The sequence below is a fragment of the Acartia tonsa genome, chromosome 11 (assembly GCF_053477335.1).
Source record: "Acartia tonsa isolate MP-2025a chromosome 11, ASM5347733v1, whole genome shotgun sequence".
NCBI classification, from domain to species: Eukaryota; Metazoa; Arthropoda; class Copepoda; order Calanoida; family Acartiidae; genus Acartia; species Acartia tonsa.
The window spans coordinates 21,417,314-21,429,205 of NC_137270.1; the positions used below are offsets into that span (position 1 = coordinate 21,417,314).

At 32.1% G+C, this 11,892-nt stretch overlaps 2 protein-coding genes across 4 annotated transcripts; both read left to right on the forward strand.

The window, feature by feature from the left end:
• LOC145332046 (uncharacterized) lies at nucleotides 1–2,685 on the forward strand. The gene is made up of 4 exons (XM_080176955.1): nucleotides 1–80; nucleotides 443–563; nucleotides 780–856; nucleotides 1,190–2,685. The coding sequence occupies exons 1-4, from the start codon at nucleotides 13–15 to the stop codon at nucleotides 2,373–2,375; spliced, it is 1,452 nt and encodes a 483-aa protein (XP_080033081.1). The 5' UTR covers nucleotides 1–12; the 3' UTR covers nucleotides 2,376–2,685.
• LOC145332044 (uncharacterized) lies at nucleotides 2,673–11,485 on the forward strand. Of its 3 annotated transcripts, none has more exons than XM_080176952.1 (4): nucleotides 2,673–2,771; nucleotides 3,098–3,218; nucleotides 8,430–8,506; nucleotides 9,083–11,098. In XM_080176952.1, the coding sequence occupies exons 1-4, from the start codon at nucleotides 2,704–2,706 to the stop codon at nucleotides 10,305–10,307; spliced, it is 1,491 nt and encodes a 496-aa protein (XP_080033078.1). In that variant the 5' UTR covers nucleotides 2,673–2,703; the 3' UTR covers nucleotides 10,308–11,098. The 3 variants fall into 3 exon arrangements, with proteins under 3 accessions (XP_080033078.1, XP_080033080.1, XP_080033079.1); XM_080176954.1 differs by lacking the exons at nucleotides 8,430–8,506; nucleotides 9,083–11,098 and adding exons at nucleotides 3,545–3,621; nucleotides 4,058–5,478; XM_080176953.1 differs by lacking the exons at nucleotides 2,673–2,771; nucleotides 3,098–3,218 and adding exons at nucleotides 7,697–7,780; nucleotides 8,008–8,128 and having other exon boundaries at nucleotides 9,083–11,485.
• The last annotated feature ends 407 nt before the right edge of the window (nucleotides 11,486–11,892 follow it).

Here is an 11,892-nt window from a genome sequence, read left to right on the forward strand (position 1 = left end):
GCATCTTGTAAGATGGAGGGTTTAGAGGAAGTGCAGGATAACAAAATTTCAAAAGAACTTAAATATGAAAAACATAACAGGTATATCTACCAAGGACGTCCAAGCTTTTTTTTTATTTTGGTGGGTAATCATCACTCCCCCCCCCCCCCCTCCTTGGACGTCTCTGATATCTACTGATATTCAAAGCTTTTTGCCTATAAATTTTTTTATGTATTATCTTATTAATAACTGTAACTTTTTATTATCTAAATGATTGGCTTTAATAATTCAAGTTACAGAACTTAACTTATCCCTTGTATATACATTATACATACATAGTCTCTTTTAGAATAAGCCCAATCTCAAACCAATTTTGTAACTAATCCATAATATTGTTTTATATATGTTCAATATCTTTAATTTGGAACGCTGTATGACTCAACTCAAAAACTTTTAATTTCAGTGATGTTACTGACAAACTTGAAACTGCAAGATCTCTGACTAGCGAAGCAATTCAAATAATCCAAGACAAAATCTGCACGGCTTCCAATGAGGATATAAAGAATAATTTATGGGTCGATCATGTAAGTGTCTATTTACAATTATATTGATTTTTATTGTTTTCATGGGTGGTAAGGTATCCAGCACAGATTTATTTTTATTTGGAAAATGAAGAAATTTTTTTCTCTGGCAATATGATTTGGGAAGTGCAGTGTTAAAGGACTACAATCATTGTGTTAATAACAACTTTGCCTAAGTAGAAACTCTCCTTCTTTGGACATAATCGTTTTTTTTTATAGGTGTTAGAGCCACTACTGAGAATAGTTGACTTGTTTGCAGAATCTATGAAATCTTTGGAAGATTTGTTGCAAAATGAAGGAACATGATAACAAAAAATATTGGTACTTACCCTCAAAGTGCCTAGCAAGCATAAAAACCCCTAACTCTTACTTTTAAAGTTAACATTAATTGAAGGTAGGATAGTTTTTTTTCCTTGGGTTTTACACCTGTTGGACCGCGGAGCTATAACCGGTACCCAATGTAACCCAACCTAAGTTAAAACATAAAAACAGGGAAAAGTCGAAATGTCATTTAATTGGCAAGAATATTTGCATGAGTTTTATAAAAATATTTCTTTTAAATTTTATAAGTAAATTAAAAGATATTTGACATGTATGAACTTTGAATTTGTTATCATGAATCTGAATTCAGAAAATGGAATAAAATTGGAAATAAATACAGATACAGCAACAAACAACATAAGTGTCGTCAAGTCAGAACAAGGAAAAGATCCTATTAAATTAGATCCTTTGGAGTCAGATGATGATACATTTGATAATTTTGTCAAGGATGATATTGATGACAATTTTAAATATGAACAATCTGATGATGCACATGAAAATTCTTTAGATTTTACCCAAACTATTGTCAAATCTAAATTGAAAAGAGAAAGAGGTGAAAAAGAAAAGAAAAGAAAAAAGAAAAAGGGACCACCAGCAGTTAAAGGTCCTGGGTATTGTAAAGACTGTAAAAAAGAACATATTGAACATATAGAGGGGGAAAAGAAAGAATATCCATGCAATTTATGTGATAATAGTTATTCATGTGTAAAAACATTAAGAACACACGAAGAATATCATGCAGGCAAGTTTAAATGTGAAATTTGTGGTAAATCTGTTACAACTAAGGATGTATTAGAGGCACACATAAATAATAAACACAAAGGTCCTTATCCTTGCGAAATATGCGGAAAACTTTATCCATCTATTAATGCTTTAAGCAAGCATAGAGTGTATCATAGAAAAACCACTATTAAAGTAAGTGAAATAGTTATGAAATGCAAAATATGTGAAAAAGAATTTAAAGGAAAATTCAAATTGAAGGAACATATGATTTGTCACTCCACGGATAAACCACATGTTTGTGATATTTGTGGCGCTAGCTACTCACGAGGTTCATCCCTATATGTTCATAAACAAACCCATAATGAAGAACAATACTCATGTGATTTATGCGGCAAGACACTTAAAAATCCTCAAACTCTTGCTATGCACAAGTTGACGCATACAGATATTTCTTTCAGTTGTGCCATGTGTGAAAAGACTTTTTCATCAAAACAGGGTCTTGCAAGACATACCAAGACTCACACGGGTGTTGGTTTATATCATTGTAATCTGTGTGAGAAATCTTTTGACATTAAACATAAATTGATCCGCCATGAAAGAACACACTCTGGAATTAAACCATTCCATTGTGATGCCTGCAATATGTCTTTCTACTCAAATGGAGAACTGACAAAACACAAAAAGTTGTCAATAAGACATGCAGATAATATGAAGAAAATAGGGGGTGGTGAAGATCTAGTTAATGAATTTAAAAATGAGACGACTGATTAAAAATAATAGAAAATGTTAGGTACTTTTCAAGAAGAAATATCTTTTTCAGAATTTTTTTATTAGATTCCTAAAATATAATCCAAAGAAGCTATGACTAAATATACAGTTTAAATGTATCAATTGAATTATTTCTATGTCTAATGTTAGGTCTCTTAAATTTTTAGAAATATCTTAAATTTGCAACAAATTTATTACCTATTTATTATTTTTTGTTATTATTGTAATTACTACGCCCTTACCTTAATTATTGTTATCAGTTCTACTGTGTTTCATTATTTATTTTGATAATTGTTTATTTATATTTCAGAAAGGTAAAAGTTATAGAAAAATGGAGGGTATAGAAACTGAACCTGATTATAAAGAAGGGAAAGAAATGAAAAATGGAAAACATAGCAGGTATTGTAATTCTTATTATTATAATAAAGGTACGAGTGTGTACGAACTTTTACCATTGGGTTGTTGTTGCCTATTTAAAATTTGGGTTGGGAATTTTTATCATTTTAATATTAACCGACAATTAAAATTTTCATTAATCTCACGTTTTGATGGAACAGTGTTTTTAAATTTCTACGCTTTCTTTTAAATTGGAATATTTTTTGTCTTTTATATATAAAATTACTTTATTGGGCTATTATGCCAGCAATCGAATGACTGTTATTTCACTTCTTTTTCATTTTAAAAGCATAGGTTTTCATGGATAGTGGATACTGATCTTGTTTCAGAGATGCAACTGATAAGCTTGAGTCTGCTAGATGTTTAACTAATGAAGCTATTCAAATAATCCAAGATAAAATCTGTACAGCCACCAATGAAGATGTCAAGAATAATCTATGGGTTGAACATGTAAGTCAAACTGGGTGGTTTAAAGGGTGATCCAGATTCCAGAAAGGCTAAAGTTTGTTAATTTTGGTTTTTAGTTTTCTAAGGGCTAATGTTAATATTGTAATAGGCCGTATCAACAATCATTCAGAGATGTTAGATGTTAATCTACTTAATAAACTTTGGGGGGGGGGGAGGGAGAAGGTTTCAAATTAGCCTTCATTTCTGAATTGGTAAAAGATTATTAATAGATTCATTTAGAATATAATTACAATAATCAATAGTTAATTTACATTTTCCATGTCCACAAAATTGTATTTTTGTAACTATAATGAATTATTTTTTTTTAGGTTTTAGAGCCTTTGTTGAGAATCGTAGATTTATTTGCTTTATCTATGAAATCTTTTGAAGATTTACTGCAAAACGAAGGAACATGATATACAAATTTTATTGCTAGAAAATTATTAACAATGTCAGTAGGGTTATAGGAAGTCTCGAAAAATCGACCTCCTAATCCAAAATTTCTTGCTGAATCAGACAATTTCGAATCATTTGAAATCATGACTTATTTTTGATGGCTAACCCAGGGGTGATTTTACAACTTTGAATTTCTTTCCCTTCACCCCTCTTAATCTATTTCCTCAATCTAGTAAAAATACTAAATATTTCTTCCCCCCTCCCCTCCTCCAAGAAATAAATACACCCCATAGCTTACCTTTATTTATCATATTCTACAAAAAAAAATAAGTATTATTATTTTAGATATCTTAACTTATTAGATACTTCTCATTGAACTATCCCACTAAACCTTTTGATTATCTTTTGCAAATAAGATTTGTTATCGATCATGAAAAATAAAAATTAGAAAACGGAATAAAACTGGAATTAAACACAGAATCCACAACTAACAATAGTGTTGTTAAATCAGAACATGGAGAAACTCCTATCAAACTAAATCCACTAGATTCAGATGATGATACTTATGAAAATTTTGTGAAGGATGACATTGATGATAATTTGAAATTCGAACAATCTGATGAATTGTACGATAATTCTCTTGATTTTAGCCCCGCAGTTCCTAAAAAATCTAAATCTAAAAGAGACGGTGGTAATGTTGAGAAGAGGATAAAAAAGAAAAAGAAGCCATCTAAGCTGGAATTTCCTGGATATTGCGACGAATGTCATAAAGAACATAGAATACCCAAAGAAGGAGAAAAGAAGGATTATCCCTGCGATTTATGTGATAAAAGTTACATATGCGTAAAAACTTTGAGAAAACACAAAAAGTTTCACGCGGGAAAGTTTAAGTGTAACATTTGTGGCAAGTCTTTAACGTGCAAGTCAGTTCTAGAATCACACATTAATAACCAACACAAAGGACCATATCCATGCGAAATATGTGGTAAGCTTTACAACAACATTAATGCTTTAAGCAAACACAAAGTGTTCCACGTAAAATCCATAAACAAAACTGAGGAAATTCTAAAGTGCAGCGTTTGTGAAAAAGAATTTACAGGAAAAAGAAGACATTACTATCTGAGAGCCCACATGATCTGTCATTCGTCTGACAAGCCACATACTTGTGACATTTGCGGCACCAGCTTCTCACGTCCCTCCTCCTTGTATGTTCACAAGAAAACGCACAATGAAGAAATATTTTCCTGTGACATATGCGGCAAGACACTTAAAACCTCACAAACTCTTTCTTTGCACAAATTGACCCATGCTGACATTACCTTTAATTGTACAATGTGTGAAAAGACTTTTTCGTCCAAACCTGGCCTAAAGAGACATATAAAAACCCACACTGGCATAGGCTTATATCATTGTGAATTATGCGAAAAATCTTTTGACCTAAAAGATAAGTTAACCCGCCACGAAAGAACTCATTCTGGTGTAAAGCCCTTTTATTGTGAGGCGTGCAATATGTCGTTCTATTCGAAAGGAGAACTTACAAAACACAAAAAGTTGTCAATAAGACATGCAGATAATATGAAGAAAATGGGGGGTGGAGAAGGCCTTGTTGATGAATTTAAAAATGAGACAGCTGATTAATTGTATATTTAAGATAAGACGTTTTCACTTATGATACTTTCTTGTTTTTTTTTCATTACTAAATATAATTTTTAACAAGGATGACAATACCCATAATAAGCGATGCACCAAAAAGAATCATTGGATGGACTAACAGACAAAGTGAGTTATAGAGCAGATTTTCAGTTTTCATAACGAAGGAAAGATGCAAATACATAAAGAAAATCACGCAACCTTTTAAAAAAAGGCTTATGTTGATAAACAGACCGACAAAACAATGTATGGACTAGATGAGCATATGTCATAGGAATCATGACTCAAAATTTTAACTGTCTATCTTCAATAGCAACTGGAAAAAATATAATTTCCCCTATAGTGTTACTGACTGACATAATTGATTAAAGGGTAGCTTTGCTAAAAAACCTTAGTTTTTTAAAGACAAATTTTACACAAAACCTTGTCAAAATGATTTTAGTTATTATATTATTATATATGTGATTTTTTATCATAGGTATTATGATTAGTATTGAAATTGTTTTATAGTATTGTTATTCTTATGTTGACTAGCATTTTCATGTATAGAGATAAGATACAACTATATTGTAAGGCAGGCAAAGCTTTGGTTATTAAATTTATTTGAGGGAATGTGGCAGGTGTTCTACTCTAGAGCTTTGTTAGCCATGACAACTTACCAATTCAACCCCCTTTTGTGTATACTTAATAGAATTTCACATTTTCATTTTTTATTTAGTATATGCTGGGATCTGAAGGGATAAGACATTGGCCGGTAAATTGATGATACATAAAATTTACAATTAGCCGTTGAAACGTTTGGACACTCAACTTAATGAACCAACCAATAATTTAATAAAAGTCGCCAAAGTTTTCAGCAAACGATTAAGAAAACATTACAAATGTTTTGGTTACCAGTGTAATTAGAAGCTCAATGTCCCCTCCCTTCTTGAGTATATACAGGGTGGGGCAAATAAGACCGGACAAACTTTAAACGGCCATAGCGCCAAAACTACTTGACCAATCAGGACGTTTGACCACACTATAAAAAGCTTAGGTAAAGACCTTTTAGCACAAAAAAATCTTTGGACGAAGATAGACGTGTAAAACGAGCTGGCCGCGCATATGTTCATTGTTCAACAAGGCAGATTCCAAGTGCGCCTGGGTTTAATCTGGATTCTCGACTAGGGCCCACTAAATCTGACCTCAGCCCATCTGTACGTGAGGTAGAGTTATCCAACTTGCTGGGGATACTGTTAGATACATAAGTAAGACACTAGAAAAGACTAGAGCTCTCTATCTGAAATGGCTTGGCCGTAGTACTCCAGCAAAGTGAAACGGGGCAGATTTTAAGATGTAAAAAACGTCACAAAACCTTGTAAATTTCTCGGTTCTTGACTTCAGGGACCCATATTGAACTTTAAAACTCATTTTAAACTATGGGTTGCGCTAAAAACCCTAGCTGAAACTTCATGCCATTCTAAAAAGGTAAAGAACGTCGTTATAGCTCAACTGTGGTTTAAATAAGAGCCTCCGTGTATAAGGGTAGCTTGAAAGTTGGGCGAATTTGAATCCTGCGGTTACTCACGTTCCTAAGGAAATGTGGCCTCCCAGAAGCCCGATCTTAATTAAATGGACTTTTGGGCCTAGGGCTACTTTGAAGCATGTACCAATAGACGTGCCCATGCCACAAAGACATCCCTCATTGCCATTATCAAGGAGAACTACGCCATCTTGGACAGGTACATTTTGACCTGGACCGGCCGGCAGTTGAGAAGGCTGGTAGAGGCGGTAATTAAGGATGGCGGCGATTTTATTGAATAATCTAATAGTCATGTACCTATTTTGCTTGCCAGTTTTTAAAATTCAATAAAATCTTTAAAATTGACGATTTTATGTTTATTTGTTTAGAAGTTAGAATTTGTCCGGTCTTATTTGCCCCACCCTGTACATTAGGATATATAAGTTGGAAGGAATTTTAATGTTAGAGGGAGATTTGAAATCTGCATCAAATTTTAAGGATTTTTTATAAAATTAATTTTTTGTATAATTCTTTATCTAAAAGCGGAAATACAATTTAAGTTCATAAATTTTGACCAATAGGATAGGTGGATTGGAAACTACCTGCGCTCTAATTAGTATTATGTGCGGCACTTAAGCTTCTCCAATCAGAGCGCAAATAATATTCAATCCACCAATCACAGATGTCAAAATTAATTAACTTAAATTGTATTTCCGCTTTTAGATAAAGAATTATACAAAAAAACGAATTTTATAAACAAAATCCTTAAAATTTGATGCAGATTTCAAATCTCCCTCTAACATTAAAATTCTTTCCAACTTATATATCTTAATATACATCATTATTTAAGAACATCTTGACAAACGTACCTGAGTTATTTTGTCAATTCTCCTATATATTCATTATACTTTATTAATTATTATATTTCAGAAGAGCAATTTTCTCCAAAAATGGAGGTGGTAGAATCAGAGCCGGATAAGAAAATAGTGAAAGAGCTTTTAAATGAAAATCACAGCAGGTCAGTCTTTTGTTAATAACGAATCTATTCTATAAAACAATCTGTTTAACATATAATAGTAAGATTTTTCCCTATATTTAAAAGTTGGTTTTTAACTATAAAAACTCATATTCTAATGATTAATGTTTAATAATAGGTTATCTGCGTGTCTTATTCTTGAATAGTCAGTAAGATTCTTCTGTTTTTTCAAAAGGTTTAAGTTTTTATTGAAACTGATTTTGTTTCAGAGATGCAACTGATAAGCTTGAGTCTGCTAGATGTTTAACTAATGAAGCTATTCAAATAATCCAAGATAAAATCTGTACTGCCACCAATGAGGATGTCAAAAATAATCTATGGGTTGAACATGTAAGTGATTCTTTCAATGATGTTGTAGAATATAATAAATATATTCTAGCAATAAAGATATCCTCTATTATCAAGTAATAAGAATGTTTGTCTAAGGCATTAGATTACAAAATTAATGAAATGTGTAAGTTCTCTTTTTTATAGGGAAGCTTCACATAGGTCCTTGGATGGTTCTAGGCTATTTTGTTAATTAGATCTAAGATTGTTGGGATTGAGATTCATGCGTAGCACAAAAAACATCACTAATATCATGCAAGAGAATCAAATATGATTGTTTTGTATCTAACCATTTTCAATTTAGGTGTTAGAGCCATTGTTGAAAATTGTAGATTTGTTTGCTGTGTCTATGAAATCTTTTGAAGATTTATTGCAGAATGAAGGAACATGATAATATAAACAACAATAATTTTATTTTAATTAGTCGGGAAAAAAAGAAAATATTAGGAACCTGCGAGACTTACATATTTTTCTAGGATTATAGCTTAGACTTTACCTTAGGTTTGTTAAGTGGGGCAGTTTTTGGATATGATTTGTCGTCAAAAGAAAAACAAAAAAGGTTTTAAGATACTTAATTTTAGTAACGAAGCTACTCTATAATTCGATATGTCCGTCAGCATATCTCTAAGTCTCGTAGTCTATTGTATGTATGTCCGTCTGTTTGAAACGTTTTTGGGAAACGTGTTTTTCTTGAAAGACAACTGATTTTTTTTGTTGTTAATATTTGCTTTATCACTGAGCCAGAATATGATTCACTTGGTCCGTTGGTCTGTCGGTCCTGGTACAAATGGCCCGCATACATAAAAAAATCTATTTATAAACGTTTTGTGATTTTAAAAATATTTCTTTCAACATGTGTTCTTTAACTTTCTTTTTCCGTTTGTCCATCCAGGATTTTTTGGACTTCGCTACCTATAAATGTTGTTATCCTTGTTATTGTTATCATGAATTGAATATAGAAAACGGTATCAAACTTGAAATAAATACGGAGACTACAGATGCGCTAACAAACGTGAGTGTTGTCAAGTCAGAGAATGGAAAAGAGGCAATAAAATTGGATCCTTTTGATTCAGATGATGATCAGGATACATTTGACAACTTTGTAAAGGATGATGTTGATAATGATGATGACATGAAATTTGAACAATATGATGATAACGATAATTCTTTTGATTTTACTCCGCCAACTGTCAAGAAATCGGTCAAGAAATCTAAAACTAAGAAAGAAAAGGGTAATGATGAAAATAGGGTAAAGAAGCGAACCAAGCCAAGAATAATCCGGGAGCCAGGATCCTGTGAGGAATGTAAGAAGCCGCATATTGAAACCAAGGAGGGGGAGCCAAAGGAATATCCTTGCGATTTATGTGAAAAAAGTTATGTATGTGTCAAATCTTTAAGAACTCACAAAAAATTTCACGCTGGAGTGTATAAGTGTGACATTTGTGGCAAGTCTGTAACATCAAAGGGTGTTCTGGAAGCACACATAAACAACAGACACAAAGGTCCTTATCCATGTGAAATTTGTGGAAAACTTTATAACACAATTCATGCCTTGAGCAAGCACAAAGTGTTCCATGGAAAAACTGTTACAAACGTGAGAAAAATGATAATGAAGTGCACAATCTGTGAAAAATCATTCAAGGGAAAATGGTCCCTGCAGAATCACATGATTGGACACTCCACAGATAAACCACATACTTGCGATATATGTGGGGCAAGTTTCTCAAGAAGTTCTTCTCTGTATGTGCACAAGAGAAGTCATACTGAAGAAAATTATATATTTCCTTGTGACATCTGCGGTAAGACACTCAAAAACTCAACAACCCTAGCTACACACAAGTTGAACCATAATGACACTACTTTCCCCTGTGATTTGTGTGAAAAAGTATTCTCGTCCAAGTCGGGCCTGAGGAAACATCATAAAAGTCATACTGGCATCGGAATGCACCACTGTCAACTCTGCGATAAATCTTACAACTGCAAGTATAAGCTGACCCGTCATGAAAAAACGCATTCTGGGATTAAGGCATTCTATTGTGAGGCCTGCAATATGTCTTTCTACTCGAATGGAGAACTGCAGAAGCACAAAAAGTTGTCAATAAGACATGCAGATAATATGAAGAAGATGGGAGGTAGGGATGATGAAGTACTGGATCAATTAAAGGACGAGAATGCTGATTAAATTAACTTTAAGAAGCAGGTTTTATTTTGTAGTAGGTAGATAGTTTTTCTCATTTAGCTTTTTAATCCTAATAAAGTAAAGAATTTCTGTCTTGTGTGTGTGTGTACCAAAGGATCTAGCTAACTGATGAACCGATATGGTTCTCCTTTATAGGGTAGCTTCTAAACTAAAATTGAAAGTAGGAGGGGGGGGGGGGTCGATTTCCACATCTACAATCAAGTGCCCCTAGAGGCTTCTAGCCGCTAGTTTATTATATTTCACTTATCATAATATTATTTATGTCGACTCAGGCCCTTAGATTTTTTTCATTGTTTTTTTTCTTAACTAAACTTATGTTAATTTTTTTTAAAAATTAAATGATATTAACAAAACCATTTTCATAAATGAATAAAATGTAGGTATATATTATAGATTATATCAAATATTAAATGTTTTCATTTATTAATTTTGAATTAATAATTTCATCAAAATCAATTGGAATATTATTATTTTTTTCTTTTGTTATACATCACATACACTAAACACGTGTTTTGCTCATTTTTGCCGCGTTTGATTTGATCATCATAAAGTAAATGTCGTATTTGTTAATTATTTATGACAGATGTACCTGAGTTTTAGTTTGTTATTGTTGTAAATATTCTTGACTTAAAAGTAGTTTCTCTATAAGAGGGCTTGTTAGACCAGCTAATTGGTAACCATAATTTTTTTTTAAAACATGGATTTCTTTTTTTTTTATAATATTATTATTAAACTGTAAACACGGACATGAATGTCGACATTTTACCCATCCAATTTATGTTTTTATAATATATATAATGTTACTAATGTTACATGAGATGAAGTATTGTTATTAGTAGTAAAACTACACTAATTTTGATTATAAAACATTTTAATTCATAATTACTTATCCTGCTTTAATTTTGTATTTTTTGACCTTAGACATATTCTTCAATTGACCCACTTCTTCTGAAGGGAACTATGCACTAACAAGAGTAATGTTAAGCACCTTAGAACAGCGAGATCAAACATTTTTAGGGTAAAAAAGCTAGGTTTCTGTTTAATATCCATTGTTAGATTAAATTAAAAATTTAAGCTCCACCATGATTTTGTAAGAAAAAAATTGAAAATTAAAAGCAAAGTTCGAAATTGTACAGGGGTGTATATTCTGCAAATTTGACCCGGCTAGAGGGGGGGGTAAATAATTAAAAATATATGGTTGGGGGGGGGGGGGGGGAATGTAAAAATTAAGAGAACTGAAAGCATTTTTTCCATATTTCTCCACTCTTTGGTGAAAAAAATAAGAATATGTGGGAGGGGGGATAATATAAATATAATAAAGAGTTGTGAAAATATTTTTCCATTTTATCCCCTTCCTTGCTGGAAAAAAACAGGAGGGAAAAAAATAAAAGAATTTGCAGCAGGAGAAAAAAATTAATCTTGTGCAGAATATACACCCCTGAAATGTATCAAATGTTTTGTTGAGTTCAAAGTGCATTTAAATATTATTGAATACTATAAAAAAAAACAGTAGATTGATCACACTGATATGTCTTTTTTCCTTATAATTAATATAAGACGGAAATCA